We start from the raw sequence: 21532 nt of genomic DNA, 5'->3' as shown, positions 1-21532 counted from the left end.
AATGAATCTACTTTACAAATATTCCGATCCTAACGCAAATTCTCATAAATCCATGACGTATTGCAGACGCGAATATTGAATACCTATAAAATATATATATATATATATATATATTTCAGAAATAAAACAGTGTGCAGAATGACAACTAACCCAGCCAATCAAACCTCAAAGTACACCAACTAGTAGTCCTGCCTTCTAAGAATAATAACCAATGGGAACGAATCATGTGGCGTACGGCGGACATCGAATACCCTAACACCGGGCTCCTGTTGTTATAAAATCTGCAATTATGATGATGGAGAAGAAAAAACAAATGTTTCTTTTCCGAAACCTGTAATGACAAGATAATACTTCGGATAGTGAAATAATTAGGACGAATACGAGTTAAATTGTGACGTATTTGGAAACATTTTTCGTTCTGTTTTGAGACGCTTTCCTGCCTTGATAGATGATCAATGAAGTCGGTCATTTGGGGATTCAAAACGAAACTATTTTCTTACCTTAGTTTGACATTTTACAAACACCACCCCCCCTTTCTATTCCTACATCAATAGGCCTAAGAAGACACATTGTAGCCTAGTACAATACCCCGTCTAAACGGTAAGTTGTTTCTAGAATGTAAAAAAAAATGCTGATATATCTAACGGTGCATAACACAGACTTACATGTTGTCTGGTAGGTTACTGTATTCATTAATATGTGCCACTATTCGGTCAGTTAGTTGTGTAGCAACACAAGGGAGAGAATAGCTGATATCTTCTGAATAAAACATTGTAGTTAGCTGCAGTATTGTGTTATACTGCATATCCATCGCGGATTAGTAAGATCATGCAGTTACGTCGACTTTACAGTAGAGGTCGCAGTAATAGCAGCTGCGAACGAAGCTAATTTCCGCATGTTTGGTCTACGGTCAGTACTGCGTGCTACGATGTGGCGTTCATCGGACACAGACACTGTTTTATAACATTACGTTTTTGACATGAAGGATTTAACATGTTACTATTGCAATGATAACAAGACCATTGAAATGATTGTGATTTTTTAAAAACATTTTTTCTTGTTGCCAAATACTTTATACACAAACAAAAATTCCAGAATTCTATACCAAAATTTCTAAATAATTTTGATTGAATTTAATCATCTTGTTAAGACATTATCCATAGTGAATAACATCTTCGTTAATCATTATAATGACATTTTTTTTCTGAGTGAATACAATTGCACTTGAATTTGTATCTATTCAGTATTTTCTAGTTTTACCTGTGTTTTGTTTTGTTAGACATGTATGATGTAAGGATGTAAATTGTTGATAATTTTGTATAATAAAATTTAAAAAAAATCTAAAATAAATTAAATTAATAAAAATTAAACAAAAAATAATTCTAAAATCATCAGACACAGACTGAATTTACCATCTTTCGTTGGCTGTCAATTCAACAAAAAGACTCCCAGACTGCCCACGGGTCCATTCCTTTCTATTTCATGCACTATAATGCATTTAGCTGCTATGACAATCACAAGATAACCTACAGATAGTAGGGACGTTCAGCCTACAGCACAGACACTATGGAGGCTCTAGCCTAGAGCATCAGGTTAAATTGTGTTTGAGAGGATATTTAAACTCTAAATTGTTAAATGATTGAGAAGTAGATGTGATTGTTGCAATAGTTTGTGAGTGGGCAACGTACACTGAGTGGAAAAAACATTAAGAACACCTGCTGTTTCCGTGACATAGACTGACCAGGTGAATCCCAGGTGAAAGCTATGATCCCTTATTGATGTCACTTGTTAAATCCACTTCAATCAGTGTAGATGAAGGGGAGGAGACAGGTGAAATTATTTTTAAGCCTTGAGACAATTGAGAATGTGTGCCATTCAGAGGGTGAATGGGCACGACAAAAGATTTAAGTGCCTTTGAACGTGGTATGGTTGTAGGTGCCAGGCGCACCGGTTTGTGTGAAGAACTGCAACACAGCTGGGTTTTTCACGCTCAACAGTTTCCCGTGTGTATCAAGAATGCTCCACCACCCAAAGGACATCCAGCCAACTTGACACAACTGTGGGAAAGCATTGGAGTCAACATGGGCCAGCATTCCTGTGGAACGCTTTCCACACAGTGTAGAGTCCATGTCCCCGACGAATTGAGGATGTTCTGTTCTGGTTGCAACTCAATATTAGGAAGGTGTTCCTAGTGTTTTGTACACTCAGTATATACTATCGTGTTGAATTATTTTGGCTCCGCCTCATCCTGCTGCGGCGTCCATTATTTCCAAGGTAAATGTACAGAATGTTGGCGTTGATCTCTTTACGTAGGCCTATATTGTGGGGTTTTTCCCCCCTAATGTGGACAGTTTGTGTTACTGCCTTACACAAGCTTGCATTTTCACCCCATAACATTTTGTGGAAATTACACGTCCTTTTGACCTGGGATTGGTGACGTTGGTGATGTTGGTGACGTCCTTTTGGATTGGTGACGTTGGTGATATTGGTGACATCCTTTTGGATTGGTGACTTGGTGACGTCCTTTTGGATCGGTGACGTTAGTATAAAAGTGTATAGTCATCACGATGACATAATATTAATTGGTTGCGTACCGTTAATTTGATCACATGCTTGGGGAGCCCAGAACTTATAATCACTTAGAATGGGGGTCTCCCTATAAAAGGTGCTTGCCACACACAAATACATTGATTTGACACTCAAACTATCACTTAAATAGCAGCCAACCGTTGTCACTGTTGATATTCTATGTTACACGGTGATTCGTTTGAGTAATAGATAAAGTGGTTGATGGCACAAGGGCTGGCTCCAGCCATAAGCGATCGCTTAGGGCCCCCGGTCGCTAGGGAACAGTCCCGGACACAACTTACTGTTGTGTGTTAGTAAAATACGCATGGTGCAAGTTCAACAAAGTTTGGTTGTGACTCAGCAGTTTTTCTCTTGTTATTTTTGTTGTTGTTGTCAGTCACTGACAGTCACTCAATTAGCACATGTCAGCTAACATGTCTTGGAATGCTAAGTTAGTCTAGCCAGTTATTTAAATGTGTAGTAATCATGGCTGAATACCGACCGGGCACGCAGGGTACGTTCCCAGTGGCTCTGACCTCCAGGGGTTGTTGATTTTATTAGTCACTCTCGGATATCATTAACATGGCATAGGTTAATGGAAAAATGTGTAGATTTGCAGGACATTTTACCTACGCCCAATGGCAAAATGTGTAAATGCAAAATAGTGTCCCCCTGCCAAAAAGTGTCCCCCTGCCAAAAAGTGCCCCCCTCCCCCCCGTGTCACAATGGGATTCGATGAGTTCTAGCTTCCGTTGCTAAGGCTGTTGCTAGAAAGTGTTTGTGCTCTATCATACTGGGCACGTAATACTGTATGTGAGATCCACAGATGAACTAAAAACACTAGCACTGCAAACACTCAGAACAAAGAGAATATAGCAGTGCCTGGACATTACAGTCTCCCTCCTTAAGTCCCCCTTCTGAGACTGACTGTCTGTTGAGAACAAGTGACAGCCAGAACCTCCCACCCACACACACATCACCCACCTCCTCCCACCCACACACACATCACCCACCTCCTCTCTATTCCACACACCAGAATTCAGTATTTCAGTCTGATTACCATGTGAGTGTACAAAAACAAGTGACAATAAATGAATGACACAACTATACCAAGAAAAGATCAAACGTTATATATTTAAGTCTTAAATATTGGCAGGTTGGTTTTCACAGCTGTTTCACAAGGTGTTCATTGTTGTAAATTGTAACGTATCCTTTGATGGTGTTTAATAGTTCAACATTATTCATTGTTTTATCCTGGGACCTACAGTAGATACATATATATTCAACCACAAGGGGGTGCTAATGAGCCAAAAGAGATAGAACAACAATGAACCATAATAGAGGATTACTAAAATTATTTTATTTCAGTGAAGATGAGGGAAGGGCAGGTTAAAACATGACAGCCAGACATGTCAGTGTATGAATCAAATTGATTTGCATATGAATGGAGTGGAAATTAGCTGACTTCCTGACCTGTAACTTCCTGATCTGTAACTTCCTGACGTGTAACTTCCTGATCTGTAACTTCCTGATCTGTAACTTCCTGATCTGTAACTTCCTGATCTGTAAGGTAAATAACTTTAATGTGTCAAGTTGATGACACGTTTACTTCGCCATTTTCCAAAACGTAGTAATGTTTAAGACATGGATTTAATGTTGAAATGTTAAACAAGGTACACAAAAGTAGTTTGAAGTAATTCATCTTACTAAACAAAACTAAGTTTAAACAGCAATTTTTTTTTTGTCGCGGAAATAAACTTTGTTCGCATAGCGAGATGAAAATAATTATATTTAGGCTGTAATGAAATCCAAAATACAACGCATTAGGCCATCACACCGTTGATATAGCAACGGGCACTAATAGGTGTGTGGGGTGGGGGGGGCACTTTATGGCAGGGGGACATTAATTGGCAATGACAGGCCCCCAGCCAAATCTCGCCTAGGGCCCCAAAAATGCTAGAGCAGGCCCTGCATGGCAGCCTTCCGGAATCAACATCCAACATTCCAAAATATAGATATAAGCCTTATACAAGTTCTCATCTAACCAACCATGTATAGGTTGTTCCAGGTTTCCCTGTGGCCTTTCAATAGTGTTATTTTAAACAGCGCGACACCGTTCTATTGATTTCAGCGTGATATCTAAAATAACTAACTATAAAGTGTTGCCTTACGCTTACAGCGTTTGGTGGCCCAGCTAGCTTCCTTCTACAAACTGTCCTCTGACCAGTGATGTACACATTATTCACATTATCGCCGGATTCCGTGTGTTTGTTTGATGAGCTGTGTTAGTTTCAACAGGACGTGCAGCCTCATCTTCCTCTCTCGTGTAATTGATTTCAGCGTGATATCGATATGAGTTATTGGCAAAATAAGCGTTGCGTTTCTCTTTCCGTTTTGCCGATCAAAATTGCATCACTGTAAAACTGTATCTCAGTGTCTTCTGCTGGTTGTTCTCCAACCATGTGTTTTTTGTTGTTGTGTTTGTTTAGTTTCAACAGCACGTACAACCTTATCCCCCCCCCGAATCGATATCAGTTATTTATTGCCAATTGTCAAAACAACAGGATTTTTGGTATGTGTGCAGTTCACAAGGTGCTCGTTGAAAAAAAATGTAAAAAAAAATAATAATAAGAAGTATCATAATTACTACTGTATTTGTAAAGGGACATTTTTATATGTTTTCAATATATCACAAATGGGTTCTACGTATTGGTTATTGATTGGGTCACCTTAAAACTGTGGTTTGACATTTATCAAAATATCTTGTCAACATGAAGCAGGACAGCATCATTTTCAACTTAAAGTTTTAGTAATTTAAATTGAACTTTCAATATTAATTTCCAATGGTATTGTACTTAAATCAGGGGAAAAAAAACTGCTGAATGAGTCCTAAAACGTGCTGCGATTTATTTATTTTGATCATATACCAGAAATCACCAAAAACGGGGTTTGCCCAGCCTTCAGCTTGGTTGGCTCTGGTTCAGGGCACCTTGACCCAGAGCTAGTCCACAGATAACCTATCATAGTGGAATGGAATTTGGAATGTTGCGACTTCAGAACTCATTGCGCATAGTAGAACCTCGGAACACTATTTTTTCCAGTCTCCCTCTGCTTACTGTGGAGCAGCCAGCTTTTTGTTCCACCCTAGCACTAAGACACCTGCTCCAAAGAATTAACTAATCATGGTCTTAGGTCTGAACCTTGGTTATTTGGATCATCTATGGATCAGTTGGTGTAATAGTCTAACGTTGTCTGTCCTGCTTTGCCTTCCTCTTACAGGAAACAGTCCCGCAGATACAGCGTCTCAACTTGGATCACTAAATATGTGAGTACAAGCACACTCTAAACAACACGTTCACTTGTATACCAGTGCCATGACTATTTTCAGCAGTTTGCTAACTCTTCATTAACATGTGAGGAAGGATACTCAGCATGTTTTACTTACCAGTGCCATTATCTTGATTCTTTTTTATTAGTTTAACCTTTATTTAACTAGACAAGTCAGGTAATAAGAACAAATTCTTATTTTACAATGACGGCCTACCCCCCCGGGCCAAACCCGGACCACGCTGGGCCAATTGTGCGCCGCCCTATGGGACTCCCAATCACGGCCAGATGTGATACAGCCTGGATTCGAACCAGCGACTGTAGTGACGCCTCTTGCACGGAGATGCCTTAGACCACTGCGCCACTCGGGAGCTACGAACTGGCATATTATTATGCAACAGTGATTACTAACCCCCCTCTGTCTCTCTCTTTCCTTCTCTGTCTCTCTCTCCTCTCTCTTCTCTCCTCCCTCTTTCTCTCATCTCTCCTCCCTCTGTCCCTCTCTCTCTCCTTCTCTGTCTCTCTCTCTTCTCTCCTCCCTCTGTCTCTCTCTCTCCTTCTCTGTCTCTCTCTCTCTCTCCTCTCTCCTCCCTCTTTCTCTCATCTCTCCTCCCTCTGTCTCTCTCTCTCTCCTTCTCTGTCTCTCTCTCTCATCTCTCCTCTCTCTGTCCCTCTCTCTCTCTCCTTCTCTGTCTCTCTCTCCTCTCTCCTCCCTCTGTCTCTCTCTCTCTCTCCTTCTCTGTCTCTCTCCTCTCTCCTCCCTCTTTCTCTCATCTCTCCTCCCTCTGTCTCTCTCTCTCTCCTTCTCTGTCTCTCTCTCATCTCTCCTCTCTCTGTCCCTCTCTCTCTCTCCTTCTCTGTCTCTCTCTCCTCTCTCCTCCCTCTGTCTCTCTCTCCTTCTCTCTCTCCCTCTCTCTCTCTCCTCTCTGTCTCTCGCCCTGTGTCTGTCTCTCTCCTTCTCTCTGTTTCTCGCTCTGTCTCTCTCTCCCCGTGTCTCCTCTCTGTGGCTCTCTCCCTCATCTCTCTCCCTCCTCTCTCTCCTCTCTGTCTCTCGCTCCTCTCTGTCTCTCGCTCTGTGTCTCTGTCTCTCTCCTTCTCTCTGTCTCTCTCTCCCCCTCTCTTCCTCCTCTCTCTCCCTCCTCTCTCTCCGTGTGTTGTTCTCTAGGATTGGACTGAAGTACAACATGTCTCTACCCATGGCTGCAGGGGCATTGTTAGTGGGCATCCCCTACTCCATCTCTCTCGTAGCCCAATGGATGTATGGCTGGCCTAACAAGCCAGGCTATAAAAAGTACATTGAGGCTCTGAAGCCAAGGTAATTTAACAATCCAGCGCTACTATAATCTTCACTGATATATGTGTGTGTCCCCTGAATGGCACCCTATTCCCTACATAGAGCACCAGAACCCTATGGGCCCTGGTCAAAAGTAGTGCACTACATAGAGAATAGGGTGCCATAGGGCCCTGGTCAAAAGTAGTGCACTACGTAGGGAATAGGGTGCCATAGGGCCCTGGTCAAAAGTAGTGCACTATATAGGGAATAGGGTACCATAGGGCCCTGGTCAAAAGTAGTGCACTATATAGGGAATAGGGACATAAACATTGTTATGAGGTTCTGATTTTTATAGTCTCTTCCCACGCCATGAGTCTGGCAAGCAGGGCTCATATTTATTTAGCGGTTCTGAGATGTACTTGCGTGTGTGGTGTGTGTGTGTGTGTGTGTGTGTGTGTGTGTGTGTGTGTGTGTGTGTGTGTGTGTGTGTGTCCTTCCTCTCCCCAGGAGGATATACTGTCTGACTAGAGCTGTGCTGGAGATGCTGAAATACTTCCAGTACGGAAAACTCTACTTCCAGTGGAAGTCCTGGTACAAGAATGTAGAAAACCACAAGCATTATGAAAAGGTAATGTAGAAAACCACAAGCATTATGAAAAGGTAATGTAGAAAACCACAAGCATTATGAAAAGGTAATGTAGAAAACCACAAGCATTATGAAAAGGTAATGTAGAAAACCACAAGCATTATGAAAAGGTAATGTAGAAAACCACAAGCATTATGAAAAGGCAATGTAGAACCCCCCATCACTATGAAAAGGTAATGTAGAAAAGCCCCAATCATTATGAAAAGGCAATGTAGAAAAAAACAATCATTATGAAAAGGTAATGTAGAAAAAACAACCATTCTGAAAAGGTAATGTAGAAAACCCCCAATCATTATGAAAAGGTAATGTAGAAAAAAACAATCATTATGAAAAGGTAATGTAGAAAACCCCCAATCATTATGAAAAGGTAATGTAGAAAAAAACAATCATCATGAAAAGGTAATGTAGAAAACCCCCAATCATTATGAAAAGGTAATGTAGAAAACCCCCAATCATTATGAAAAGGTAATGTAGAAAAACAATCATTATGAAAAGGTAATGTAGAAAAAACAACCATTGTGAAAAGGTAATGTAGAAAACCCCCAATCATTATGAAAAGGTAATGTTGTAAACCCCCCAATCATTATGAAAAGGTAATGTAGAAACCCGCCCAATCATCATGAAAAGGTCATTTTGTCCCAGTTTTCCAACATTGCTGGCCTTGGGCTGCTGTCTTTTCCACAGATGTGGGAAGTAGGGTGCTGAAGCACCAACTGATAAATGGAATATATGTATACAGTATCAGACAAAAGTTTGGACACACCTACTCATTCCAGGGTCTTTCTTTATTTTTACTGTTTTCTACATTGTAGAATAATAGTGAAGACATCAAAACTATGAAATAACACATATGGAATCATGTAGTAACCAAAAAAATGTTAGACAAATCAAAATATATGTTAAATTTGAGATTCTTCAAAGTAGCCATCCTTTGCCTTAACGACAGCTTTGCACACTATTGGCATTCCTTCTACATGATTCCATCTGTGTTATTTCATAGTTTTGATGTCTTCACTATTATTCTACAATGTAGAAAACAGTAAACAAAATATAAAGAAAAACCCTGGAATGAGAAGGTGTGTCCAAACTTTGAACTGGTACTGTATATTACTTTAAAATATATATATATATATATATATATATATATATATATATATATATATATATATATAATATTAGTGAACTAGGCCTTTATTGGTCTTGTATGAGTGGAGAAAAATACTCATCATCGTCCTGACTGTGTAGAGCTGATTATTAGTGTCCTGACTGTGTAGAGCTGATTATTAGTGTCCTGACTGTGTAGAGTTGATTATTAGTGTACTGACTGTGTAGAGCTGATTATTAGTGTCCTGACTGTGTAGAGCTGATTATTAGTGTCCTGACTGTGTAGAGCTGATTATTAGTGTCCTGACTGTGTAGAGCTGATTATTAGTGTCCTGACTGTGTAGAGCTGATTATTAGTGTCCTGACTGTGTATAGCTGATTATTAGTGTCCTGACTGTGTAGAGTTGATTATTAGTGTCCTGACTGTGTAGAGCTGATTATTAGTGTCCTGACTGTGTAGAGCTGATTATTAGTGTCCTGACTGTGTAGAGCTGATTATTAGTGTCCTGACTGTGTAGAGCTGATTATTAGTGTCCTGACTGTGTAGAGCTGATTATTAGTGTCCTGACTGTGTATAGCTGATTATTAGTGTCCTGACTGTGTAGAGCTGATTATTAGTGTCCTGACTGTGTAGAGCTGATTATTAGTGTCCTGACTGTGTAGAGCTGATTATTAGTGTCCTGACTGTGTAGAGCTGATTATTAGTGTCCTGACTGTGTAGAGCTGATTATTAGTGTCCTGACTGTGTAGAGCTGATTATTAGTGTCCTGACTGTGTAGAGCTGATTATTAGTGTCCTGACTGTGTAGAGCTGATTATTAGTGTCCTGACTGTGTAGAGCTGATTATTAGTGTCCTGACTGTGTATAGCTGATTATTAGTGTCCTGACTGTGTATAGCTGATTATTAGTGTCCTGACTGTGTAGAGCTGATTATTAGTGTCCTGACTGTGTAGAGCTGATTATTAGTGTCCTGACTGTGTAGAGCTGATTATTAGTGTCCTGACTGTGTAGAGCTGATTATTAGTGTCCTGACTGTGTAGAGCTGATTATTAGTGTCCTGACTGTGTAGAGCTGATTATTAGTGTCCTGACTGTGTAGAGCTGATTATTAGTGTCCTGACTGTGTAGAGCTGATTATTAGTGTCCTGACTGTGTAGAGCTGATTATTAGTGTCCTGACTGTGTAGAGCTGATTATTAGTGTCCTGACTGTGTAGAGCTGATTATTAGTGTCCTGACTGTGTAGAGCTGATTATTAGTGTCCTGACTGTGTAGAGCTGATTATTAGTGTCCTGACTGTGTAGAGCTGATTATTAGTGTCCTGACTGTGTAGAGCTGATTATTAGTGTCCTGACTGTGTAGAGCTGATTATTAGTGTCCTGACTGTGTAGAGCTGATTATTAGTGTCTTTCTTTGAAATATTGTACAAACCATTTGGTACTGTACCTCATTATAAATTAATGTGAAACCTCACTGCACGTGCTCTTCTTCTCCTCCCTCTCTCCTCCTCCTCCTCCTCCTCCTCCTCTCTCCTCCTCCTCCTCCTCCTCTCTCCTCCTCCTCCTCCTCCTCCTCCTCCTCTCTCCTCCTCTCTCCTCCTCCTCCTCCTCCTCCTCCTCCACCTCCTCCTCCTCCTCTCTCCTCCTCCTCCTCCTCCTCCTCCTCACTCTCTCCTCCTCCTCCTCCTCCTCCTCCTCCTCCTCCTCCTCCTCCTCCTCCTCCTCCTCTCTCCTCCTCCTCCTCCTCCTCTCTCCTCCTCCTCCTCCTCTCTCCTCCTCCTCCTCTCTCCTCCTCCTCCTCCTCCTAAAGGGAATCACGTTTGGGCGTCGTAGTAACAAGCTGGATTTGTATTATTCTCCCACGGTGGGCCAGCCAGGCAGTGGACCGGTGCCTGTGGTAGTGTTTATATACGGGGGAGCCTGGGGTTCAGGGGAGAGGTCCATATACTGTCTACTGGCCATGCAGATGGCTAAGGAGCTCAGTGCAACGGTGATCTGCCCTGACTATTGCACCTATCCAAAGGTAAGACTCCCTCCACAACCATTAAAAAAAACTGCTGCAGTAAACACACAAATATTCTTTAGAAAATGTACCGTTTCTAGTTTCAAATTTATATATTATACAGTGCCTTGCGAAAGTATTCGGCCCCCTTGAACTTTGCGACCTTTTGCCACATTTCAGGCTTCAAACATAAAGATATAAAACTGTATTTTTTTGTGAAGAATCAACAACAAGTGGGACACAATCATGAAGTGGAACGACATTTATTGGATATTTCAAACTTTATTAACAAATCAAAAACTGAAAAATTGGGCGTGCAAAATTATTCAGCCCGCTTAAGTTAATACTTTGTAGCGCAACCTTTTGCTGCGATTACAGCTGTAAGTCGCTTGGGGTATGTCTCTATCAGTTTTGCACATCGAGAGATTTTTTCCCATTCCTTCTTGCAAAACAGCTCGAGCTCAGTGAGGTTGGATGGAGAGCTGAAATGTGGCAAAAGGTCGCAAAGTTCAAGGGGGCCGAATACTTTCGCAAGGCACTGTATATATATTTTTTGCATAGGGACAGATAGAATAGACCAAAACATTGTATTCAGCGAGCGAGCGTTCACTTTGCATTTGACCCTAATCTTCTTTCCAGGGTAATGTTTTGTGTATGGTTCAAGATATTGCGGACTGTCTCATTTGGGCGAGGGACAGCGGCCATAAATTCAACTTCGACAAAGTAAGTCTGAACATCTATCACTCCAGTGTTAATCTGCTAAATTGTAATTACTTTACTACTATAGGCCTATTTATTGCCTACCTCCTTACTCCATTTGTACACACTGTATATATATTTTTATTTTGTGTTATTGACTGTACGTTTGTTTATGTGTAACTCTGTGTTGTTGTTTGTGTCACACTGCTTTGCTTTATCTTGGCCAGGTCACAGTTGTAAATGAAAACTTGTTCTCAACTGGCCTACCTGGTTAAATAAAAGTGTTCTCAACTAGCCTACCAGGTTAAATAAAAGTGTTCTCAACTAGCCTACCAGGTTAAATAAAGGTGTTCTCAACTGGCCTACCTGGTTAAATAAAGGTGTTCTCAACTGGCCTACCTGGTTAAATAAAGGTGTTCTCAACTGGCCTACCTGGTTAAATAAAAGTGTTCTCAACTAGCCTACCTGGTTAAATAAAGGTGTTCTCAACTAGCCTACCAGGTTAAATAAAGGTGTTCTCAACTAGCCTACCAGGTTAAATAAAGGTGTTCTCAACTAGCCTACCTGGTTAAATAAAGGTGTTCTCAACTGGCCTACCAGGTTAAATAAAGGTGTTCTCAACTGGCCTACCTGGTTAAATAAAGGTGTTCTCAACTGGCCTACCTGGTTAAATAAAGGTGTTCTCAACTAGCCTACCAGGTTAAATAAAGGTGTTCTCAACTGGCCTACCTGGTTAAATAAAGGTGTTCTCAACTGGCCTACCTGGTTAAATAAAGGTGTTCTCAACTAGCCTACCAGGTTAAATAAAGGTGTTCTCAACTAGCCTACCAGGTTAAATAAAGGTGTTCTCAACTGGTCTACCTGGTTAAATAAAGGTGTTCTCAACTGGCCTAACTGGTTAAATAAAGGTGTTCTCAACTGGCCTACCTGGTTAAATAAAGGTGTTCTCAACTAGCCTACCTGGTTAAATAAAGGTGTTCTCAACTGGCCTACCTGGTTAAATAAAGGTGTTCTCAACTGGCCTACCTGGTTAAATAAAGGTGTTCTCAACTAGCCTACCAGGTTAAATAAAGGTGTTCTCAACTGGCCTACCTGGTTAAATAAAGGTGTTCTCAACTGGCCTACCCGGTTAAATAAAGGTGTTCTCAACTGGCCTACCTGGTTAAATAAAGGTGTTCTCAACTGGCCTACCTGGTTAAATAAAGGTGTTCTCAACTGGCCTACCAGGTTAAATAAAGGTGTTCTCAACTAGCCTACCAGGTTAAATAAAGGTGTTCTCAACTAGCCTACCTGGTTAAATAAAGGTGTTCTCAACTAGCCTACCTGGTTAAATAAAGGTGTTCTCAACTGGCCTACCTGGTTAAATAAAGGTGCTCTCAACTGGCCTACCTGGTTAAATAAAGGTGTTCTCAACTAGCCTACCTGGTTAAATAAAGGTGTTCTCAACTGGCCTACCTGGTTAAATAAAGGTGAAATAAATAAAAAATAAAAAGTGATGCATACAGTGGTTGAAGTCCAGGTCTACAGTTATAACACATTGGTTGATATCATAGGGGCCAATCATTACTTCTTCTAGTTATAATCCTTACTTCTTCTAGATTATAATCCTTACTTCTTCTAGATTATAATCCTTACTTCTTCTAGATTATAATCTTACTTCTTCTAGATTATAATCCTTACTTCTTCTAGATTATAATCCTTACTTCTTCTAGATTATAATCTTACTTCTTCTAGATTATAATCCTTACTTCTTCTAGATTATAATTCTCACTTCTTCTAGATTATAATCCTTACTTCTTCTAGATTATAATCCTTACTTCTTCTAGATTATAATCCTCACTTCTTCTAGATTATAATCCTTACTTCTTCTAGATTATAATCCTCACTTCTTCTAGATTATAATCCTTACTTCTTCTAGATTATAATCCTTACTTCTTCTAGATTATAATCCTTACTTCTTCTAGATTATAATCCTTACTTCTTCTAGATTATAATCCTCACTTCTTCTAGATCATAATCCTTACTTCTTTTAGATTATAATCCTTACTTCTTCTAGATTATAATCCTCATTTATTCTTATTCTTATTTATTTATTTTTTTTACCCCAATTTCGTGGTATCCAATTGTTTAGTAGCTACTATCTTGTCTCATCGCTACAACTCTCGTACGGGAGAGACGAAGGTTGAAAGTCATGCGTCCTCCGATACACAACCCAACCAAGCCGCACTGCTTCATAACACAGCGCCATCCAACCCGGAAGCCAGCCGCACCAATGTGTCGGAGGAAACATTGTGCACCTGGCAACCTTGGTTAGCGCGCACTGCGCCCGGCCCGCCACAGGGGTCGCTGGTGCGCGATGAGACAAGGATTTCCCTACTGGCCAAACCCTCCCTAACCCGGACGACGCTAGGCCAATTGTGCGTCGCCCCACGGACCTCCCGGTCGCGCCCGGTTAGTCTCTGGTGGCACAGCTGGCGCTGCACTACAGCGCCCTTAACCACTGCGCCACCCGGGAGGCCTAATCCTCACTTATTCTAGATTATAATTCTCACTTCTAGATTATAATCCTTACTTCTTCTTGGTTATGATCCTCACTTCTTCTAGATTATAATCCTCACTTCTTCTAGATTATAATCCTTACTTCTTCTTGGTTATGATCCTCACTTCTTCTAGATTATAATCCTCACTTCTTCTAGATTATAATCCTCCCTTCTTCTAGATTATAATCCTCACTTCTTCTAGATTATAATCCTCACTTCTTCTAGATTATAATCCTCACTTCTTCTAGATTATAATCCTTACTTCTTCTTGGTTATGATCCTCACTTCTTCTAGATTATAATCCTCACTTCTTCTAGATTATAATCCTCCCTTCTTCTAGATTATAATCCTCACTTCTTCTAGATTATAATCCTCACTTCTTCTAGATTATAATCCTTACTTCTTCTAGATTATAATCCTCACTTCTTCTAGATTATAATCCTTACTTCTTCTAGATTATAATCCTCACTTCTTCTTGGTTATGATCCTCACTTCTTCTAGATTATAATCCTCACTTCTTCTTGATTACAATCCTCACTTCTTCTAGATTATAATCCTCACTTCTTCTAGATTATAATTGTCACTTAGTCTTGCATTGATATTAGAAAAATGAGACTTTAGTGGAAGTTTTTGTATTCGCCCTTTACTGAAGACTGTTCATAAATGCAATGTTGATACTAACGTTCCTGTGCTTGTTCTCTCTTTATGCAAGGATAACATTCTGTTAATAGTCCCTATATAGGGCTTATAGTTATAGATCATAAATACTACATTATTCGTTCATATATATGAATGTGTAGTAAGCATTTATAACACATTGGTTGATATTCACCCCCCCTGTGCCTACCTGTTGTCTACGTGCAGGATAACATTGTGTTAGTCGTTCATAAACTGTTCATTTTTAGTTTGTAAAGTGGGTAATAAACAGTTAACAGGTATTGATATCCACTATGTTGTCTGTGCAGGATAACATTGTGTTAATGGGCCACTCCGCTGGGGCTCACCTAGCAGCTCTAACCGTGCTGTTCATGGTCGAGGGACGAGACGAGCTCTTTATAGAAGCCAAGAAGCAGACAGAGATCACCATGGCAATCAGAGGAGTTACAGGTCAATATGTGGTTTATAGATACAGGTCAATACATGGTTTATAGATACAGGCCAATATGTGGTTTATAGATACGGGTCAATATGTGGTTTATAGATACAGGTCAATATGTGGTTTATAGATACGGGTCAATATGTGGTTTATAGATACAGGTCAATATGTGGTTTATAGATACGGGTCAATATGTGGTTTATAGATACAGGTCAATATGTGGTTTATAGATACAGGTCAATATGTGGTTTATAGATACAGGTCAATATGTGGTTTATAGATACGGGTCAATATGTGGTTTATAGATACAGGTCAATATGTGGTTTATAGATACAGGTCAATATGTGGTTTATAGATACAGGTCAATATGTGGTTTATAGATACAGGTCAATATGTGGTTTATAGTTAGATACAGGTCAATATGTGGTTTATAGATACGGGTCAATATGTGGTTTATAGATACAGGTCAATATGTGGTTTATAGATACGGGTCAATATGTGGTTTATAGATACGGGTCAATATGTGGTTTATAGATACAGGTCAATATGTGGTTTATAGATACAGGTCAATATGTGGTAACAGGTCAATATGTGGTTTATAGATACGGGTCAATATGTGGTTTATAGATACAGGTCAATATGTGGTTTATAGATACGGGTCAATATGTGGTTTATAGATACGGGTCAATATGTGGTTTATAGATACAGGTCAATATGTGGTTTATAGATACGGGTCAATATGTGGTTTATAGATACAGGTCAATATGTGGTTTATAGTTACGGGTCAATATGTGGTTTATAGATACAGGTCAATATGTGGTTTATAGATACAGGTCAATATGTGGTTTATAGATACAGGTCAATATGTGGTTTATAGATACGGGTCAATATGTGGTTTATAGATACAGGTCAATATGTGGTTTATAGATACAGGTCAATATGTGGTTTATAGATACAGGTCAATATGTGGTTTATAGATACAGGTCAATATGTGGTTTATAGTTAGATACAGGTCAATATGTGGTTTATAGATACAGGTCAATATGTGGTTTATAGTTAGTTACAGGTCAATATGTGGTTTATAGATACAGGTCAATATGTGGTTTATAGTTAGATACAGGTCAATATGTGGTTTATAGATACAGGTCAATATGTGGTTTATAGATACAGGTCAATATGTGGTTTATAGATACAGGTCACTATGTGGTTTATAGATACGGGTCAATATGTGGTTTATAGATACAGGTCAATATGTGGTTTATAGTTACAGGTCAATATGTGGTTTATAGATACAGGTCAATATGTGGTTTATAGATACAGGTCAATATGTGGTTTATAGATACAGGTCAATATGTGGTTTATAGATACAGGTCAATATGTGGTTTATAGTTACAGGTCAATATGTGGTTTATAGTTACAGGTCAATATGTGGTTTATAGATACAGGTCAATATGTGGTTTATAGTTAGTTACAGGTCAATATGTGGTTTATAGATACAGGTCAATATGTGGTTTATAGTTAGATACAGGTCAATATGTGGTTTATAGATACAGGTCAATATGTGGTTTATAGATACAGGTCAATATGTGGTTTATAGATACAGGTCACTATGTGGTTTATAGATACGGGTCAATATGTGGTTTATAGATACAGGTCAATATGTGGTTTATAGTTACAGGTCAATATGTGGTTTATAGATACAGGTCAATATGTGGTTTATAGATACAGGTCAATATGTGGTTTATAGATACAGGTCAATATGTGGTTTATAGATACAGGTCAATATGTGGTTTATAGTTACAGGTCAATATGTGGTTTATAGTTACAGGTCAATATGTGGTTTATAGATACAGGTCAATATGTGGTTTATAGTTAGTTACAGGTCAATATGTGGTTTATAGATACAGGTCAATATGTGGTTTATAGTTAGATACAGGTCAATATGTGGTTTATAGATACAGGTCAATATGTGGTTTATAGATACAGGTCAATATGTGGTTTATAGATACAGGTCAATATGTGGTTTATAGATACAGGTCAATATGTGGTTTATAGATACAGGTCAATATGTGGTTTATAGTTACAGGTCAATATGTGGTTTATAGTTACAGGTCAATATGTGGTTTATAGATACAGGTCAATATGTGGTTTATAGATACAGGTCAATATGTGGTTTATAGATACAGGTCAATATGTGGTTTATAGATACAGGTCAATATGTGGTTTATAGATACTGGTCAATATGTGGTAACAGGTCAATATGTGGTTTATAGATACAGGTCAATATGTGGTTTATAGATACAGGTCAATATGTGGTTTATAGATACAGGTCAATATGTGGTTTATAGATACAGGTCAATATGTGGTTTATAGATACAGGTCAATATGTGGTTTATAGATACAGGTCAATATGTGGTTTATAGATACAGGTCAATATGGGGTTTATAGATACGGGTCAATATGTGGTTTATAGATATTGTCTTAGACAATCAGACAGCTCAACATTTATCTCCACATTGATGAGATTTTCTTGTTCTTAAGCTCAGGCTTTATTTCCATGATCAAATGAAAAACAGGAAGTTGTGTTGTATTACATTGAATTTAGATTTAAGAAAAAAATTAAAAATAAAGTTCCTTAAAAATATCTTGTTGTATCCCCCCCCCCCCCCCCCCCCCCCCTCCTCCTCCTCTACGACACGGTGTCTGCTCTCTGTTCAGGTTTGAGTGGAGTGTACAACATCGTGGACCACTATGAACATGAACAGATGAGAGCTGTGGAGTATGTCTCTACGATGCACAAAGCCATGAATGGACTGGAGAACTTCCCTTATTATTCACCCACACACCTACTGAAGAAATTCAGCGAGGAGCAACTGAAAAGGTAGGATTGAAGAGGCTGCATAATACTATTTTAATTTAATTTTTTTTTATTTTTTTAATTTTCACCTTTATTTAACCAGGTAGGCTAGTTCTCATTTACAACTGCGACCTGGTCAAGATAAAGCATAGCAGTGTGAACAGACAACAACACAGAGTTACACATGGAGTAAACAATAAACAAGTCAATAACACAGTAGAAACAAAAGAGTCTATATACATTGTGTGCAAAAGGCATGAGGAGGTAGGCGGATAATTACAATTTAGCAGATTAACACTGGAGTGATAAATGATCAGATGGTCATGTACAGGTAGAGATACTGGTGTGCAAAAGAGCAGAAAAGTAAATAAATTAAAACAGTATGGGGATGAGGTAGATAAATTAGGTGGGCTATTTACCGATGGACTATGTACAGCTGCAGCGATCGGTTAGCTGCTCAGATAGCAGATGTTTGAAGTTGGTGAGGGAGATAAAAATCTCCAACTTCAGCGATTTTTGCAATTCGTTCCAGTCACAGGCAGCAGAGAACTGGAAGGAAAGGCGGACAAATGAGGTGTTGGCTTTAGGGATGATCAGTGAGATACACCTGCTGGAGCGCGTGCTACGGGTGGGTGTTGCCATCGTGACCAGTGAACTGAGATAAGGCGGAGCTTTACCTAGCATGGACTTGTAGATGACCTGGAGCCAGTGGGTCTGGCGACGAATATGTAGCGAGGGCCAGCCGACTAGAGCATACAAGTCGCAGTGGTGGGTGGTATAAGGTGCTTTAGTAACAAAACGGATGGCACTGTGATAAACTGCATCCAGTTTCCTGAGTAGAGTATCAGAAGCTATTTTGTAGATGACATCGCCGAAGTCGAGGATCGGTAGGATAGTCAGTTTTACTAGGGTAAGTTTGGCGGCGTGAGTGAAGGAGGCTTTGTTGCGGAATAGAAAGCCGACTCTAGATTTGATTTTAGATTGGAGATGTTTGATATGAGTCTGGAAGGAGAGTTTACAGTCTAGCCAGAGACCTAGGTACTTATAGGTGTCCACATATTCTAGGTCGGAACCATCCAGGGTGGTGATGCTAGTCGGGCGTGCGTGCGGGTGCAGGCAGCGAACGGTTGAAAAGCATGCATTTGGTTTTGCTAGCGTTTTAAGAGCAGTCGGAGGCCACGGAAGGAGTGTTGTATGGCATTGAAGCTCGTTCGGAGGTTAGATAGCACAGTGTCCAAGGAAGGGCCGGAAGTATACAGAATGGTGTCGTCTGCAGACATTGACGATAAAACTGAAACGATCTCAAAGGTTTCCGGCGATCTTAACCCAATAAATGCACAGGGCATTTTGGTTGTCTTTCCGGTTGTCTCTCCTTCCTGTTCAGTTCTACGGGGCTAGTCTGTTAGTCAGCACCTCTACTAGAATTTTGTGTGCGCGTCAACTACCGACTCATCATTTGTTCAATTCTACAGCGTTCCACCTTTCTGCTTACTCCACGGGACCAACGACATCATAGTTCCGGTGGAATCTTCCCAGAGGTTCTCTGAGCTGCTCACGGCCCTGTCAATCAAGGTATCCCTGTACCTCATGCCTAAAATGGACCACACAGAGATAGTCACCGATCTCATGGCGACAGACAGGCACTTCTACAAAACAGTGTACGGCTGCATCAAACAGGAGTACAGCAAGTTCATAGGCCAGGTCTGTGACTGCTGAACGAAACAACTAACACAATACATTATTCATTCATGATGTGCCGTAATTCTTCTTGTTTACATCTCTTTTTTTTCAGTTAATTATTATGATGATACCTCGAATTTACAAGATTTTGACTTTTCGACAAAAACAAAAAATAGTTTTAGCTCTCTGTTTTAAATCTCAATGATGCTTTCTGTGGTGTGTGTTTCATAATGGTTCCATGATTGTAAACAAGACTGAATGATATTTTAATACAATAATTCCTGATCTTTACACATCAGATTATTTTTCAGAGCTGATAGGATTGGTCAAAAGATTAGCCGGTAGAAAGATCCGAATTGGTCTCTCAATTCAATTCAATTCAATTCAATTCAAGGGGCTTTATTGGCATGGGAAACGTGTTAACATTGCCAAAGCAAGTGAGGTAGATAATATATAAAGTGAATCTCTCTCTGTCTAAACAAAGCCCATGTGTGTCAGACCTCAAATGCACATGCCAAATAATCGTGCCAGATTTTTCACCTTTGGGACTATCCCATTGGTTCCATTGTACCAGGTCAACTAAATCAACTAAATCAACTAAATCAAGTATTGGATATGTATTTGGCTTCATAAAAACACATTTGATTGATATATTGATCCAGCTGGAACCTTTTATATAGTGTTAGTGTTAACTCCCACTCTGACAGAGTAATATGGGCTAGTATTCAGCAAAGCATTGGCAACATTCCCGTGTGGATTAAGACGCCACATCCTAAATTGCACCCTATTCCCTACATAGTGCACTACTTTTGACCAGAGCCCTATGGCACCATATTCCCAACATAGGGCTCTAGTCAAAAGTAGTGCACTATGGCACCCTATTCCCTATATAGTGCACTACTTTTGACCAGAGCCCTATGGACAGTGCACTATATAGGGAAAGGGGTACCATTTGGGACAGAACCAAAACAGTTGAGCAGATCTATTGTATATGTTCTACTGATAATCTGTTGCATTAATATGGTCAACCAGGAGAACATTACATTTTCAGTTAAATGGTCAACCAGGAGAACATTAGATGTTCTGTTAAATGGTCAACCAGGGCACATTAGATGTTCTGTTAAATGGTCAACCAGGGCACATTAGATGTTCTGTTATATGGTCAACCAGGGCACATTAGATGTTCTGTTATATGGTCAACCAGGGCCCATTAGATGTTCTGTTATATGGTCAACCAGGGCCCATTAGATGTTCTGTTAAATGGTCAACCAGGGCACATTAGATGTTCTGTTAAATGGTCAACCAGGGCACATTAGATGTTCTGTTAAATGGTCAACCAGGGCACATTAGATGTTCTGTTATATGGTCAACCAGGGCACATTAGATGTTCTGTTATATGGTCAACCAGGGCCCATTAGATGTTCTGTTATATGGTCAACCCATTAGATTTTCTGTCTATTAAATGTTTGAACAACTACATCTACATCTGATGAAATGTATTCATAACATTACTCTATTTTGCATTTTGAATATCTGCTCTTAAAAGTTATGTATGGATTTATTTAATAAAAGTCTTAAATTGTGTCTTTTCTTTTTTTAATGAAATGCCCAGATTCACAAAACTTGTCCGACCTTGTTGAGTATGAAGTTCCTGAACCAAATGAACCGAAGCATGAACCACAAGACCCTTTTGGTATCTTAAAATCAAATCAAAGTTTATTGGTTGCGTACAGAGATTTGCAGA

At 39.6% G+C, this 21532-nt stretch overlaps 1 protein-coding gene across 2 annotated transcripts; it reads left to right on the top strand.

Moving 5' to 3' along the window:
• The first annotated feature begins 221 nt into the window (after nucleotides 1–221).
• On the top strand, nucleotides 222–21372 carry si:dkey-193c22.1 (alpha/beta hydrolase). Of its 2 annotated transcripts, none has more exons than XM_021622250.2 (9): nucleotides 222–600; nucleotides 5848–5893; nucleotides 7061–7210; nucleotides 7676–7796; nucleotides 10725–10937; nucleotides 11556–11639; nucleotides 15121–15262; nucleotides 17970–18132; nucleotides 19581–21372. In XM_021622250.2, coding segments are annotated over exons 2-9 (1119 nt in total). In that variant the 5' UTR covers nucleotides 222–600; nucleotides 5848–5891; the 3' UTR covers nucleotides 19825–21372. The 2 variants fall into 2 exon arrangements, with proteins under 2 accessions (XP_021477925.2, XP_036792409.1); XM_036936514.1 differs by lacking the exon at nucleotides 222–600 and adding an exon at nucleotides 2160–2274 and having other exon boundaries at nucleotides 19581–19949.
• Nucleotides 21373–21532: the final 160 nt, after the last annotated feature.

Source organism: Oncorhynchus mykiss, chromosome 11 (assembly GCF_013265735.2).
Source record: "Oncorhynchus mykiss isolate Arlee chromosome 11, USDA_OmykA_1.1, whole genome shotgun sequence".
Lineage (NCBI taxonomy): Eukaryota > Metazoa > Chordata > Actinopteri > Salmoniformes > Salmonidae > Oncorhynchus > Oncorhynchus mykiss.
Note: the sequence above shows the minus strand (reverse complement) of the source record. Positions and strands in the feature narration are given on the sequence as shown.

What these genes read in the sequence shown, in the direction of transcription:
- si:dkey-193c22.1 (XM_021622250.2), top strand. An exon ending in ACCACAAGCATTATGAAAAG is followed by an intron (nt 7,797 to 10,724) that starts GTAATGTAGAAA and finishes CTCCTCCTAAAG; the next exon opens with GGAATCACGTTTGGGCGTCG. An exon ending in AGCGAGGAGCAACTGAAAAG is followed by an intron (nt 18,133 to 19,580) that starts GTAGGATTGAAG and finishes TCAATTCTACAG; the next exon opens with CGTTCCACCTTTCTGCTTAC.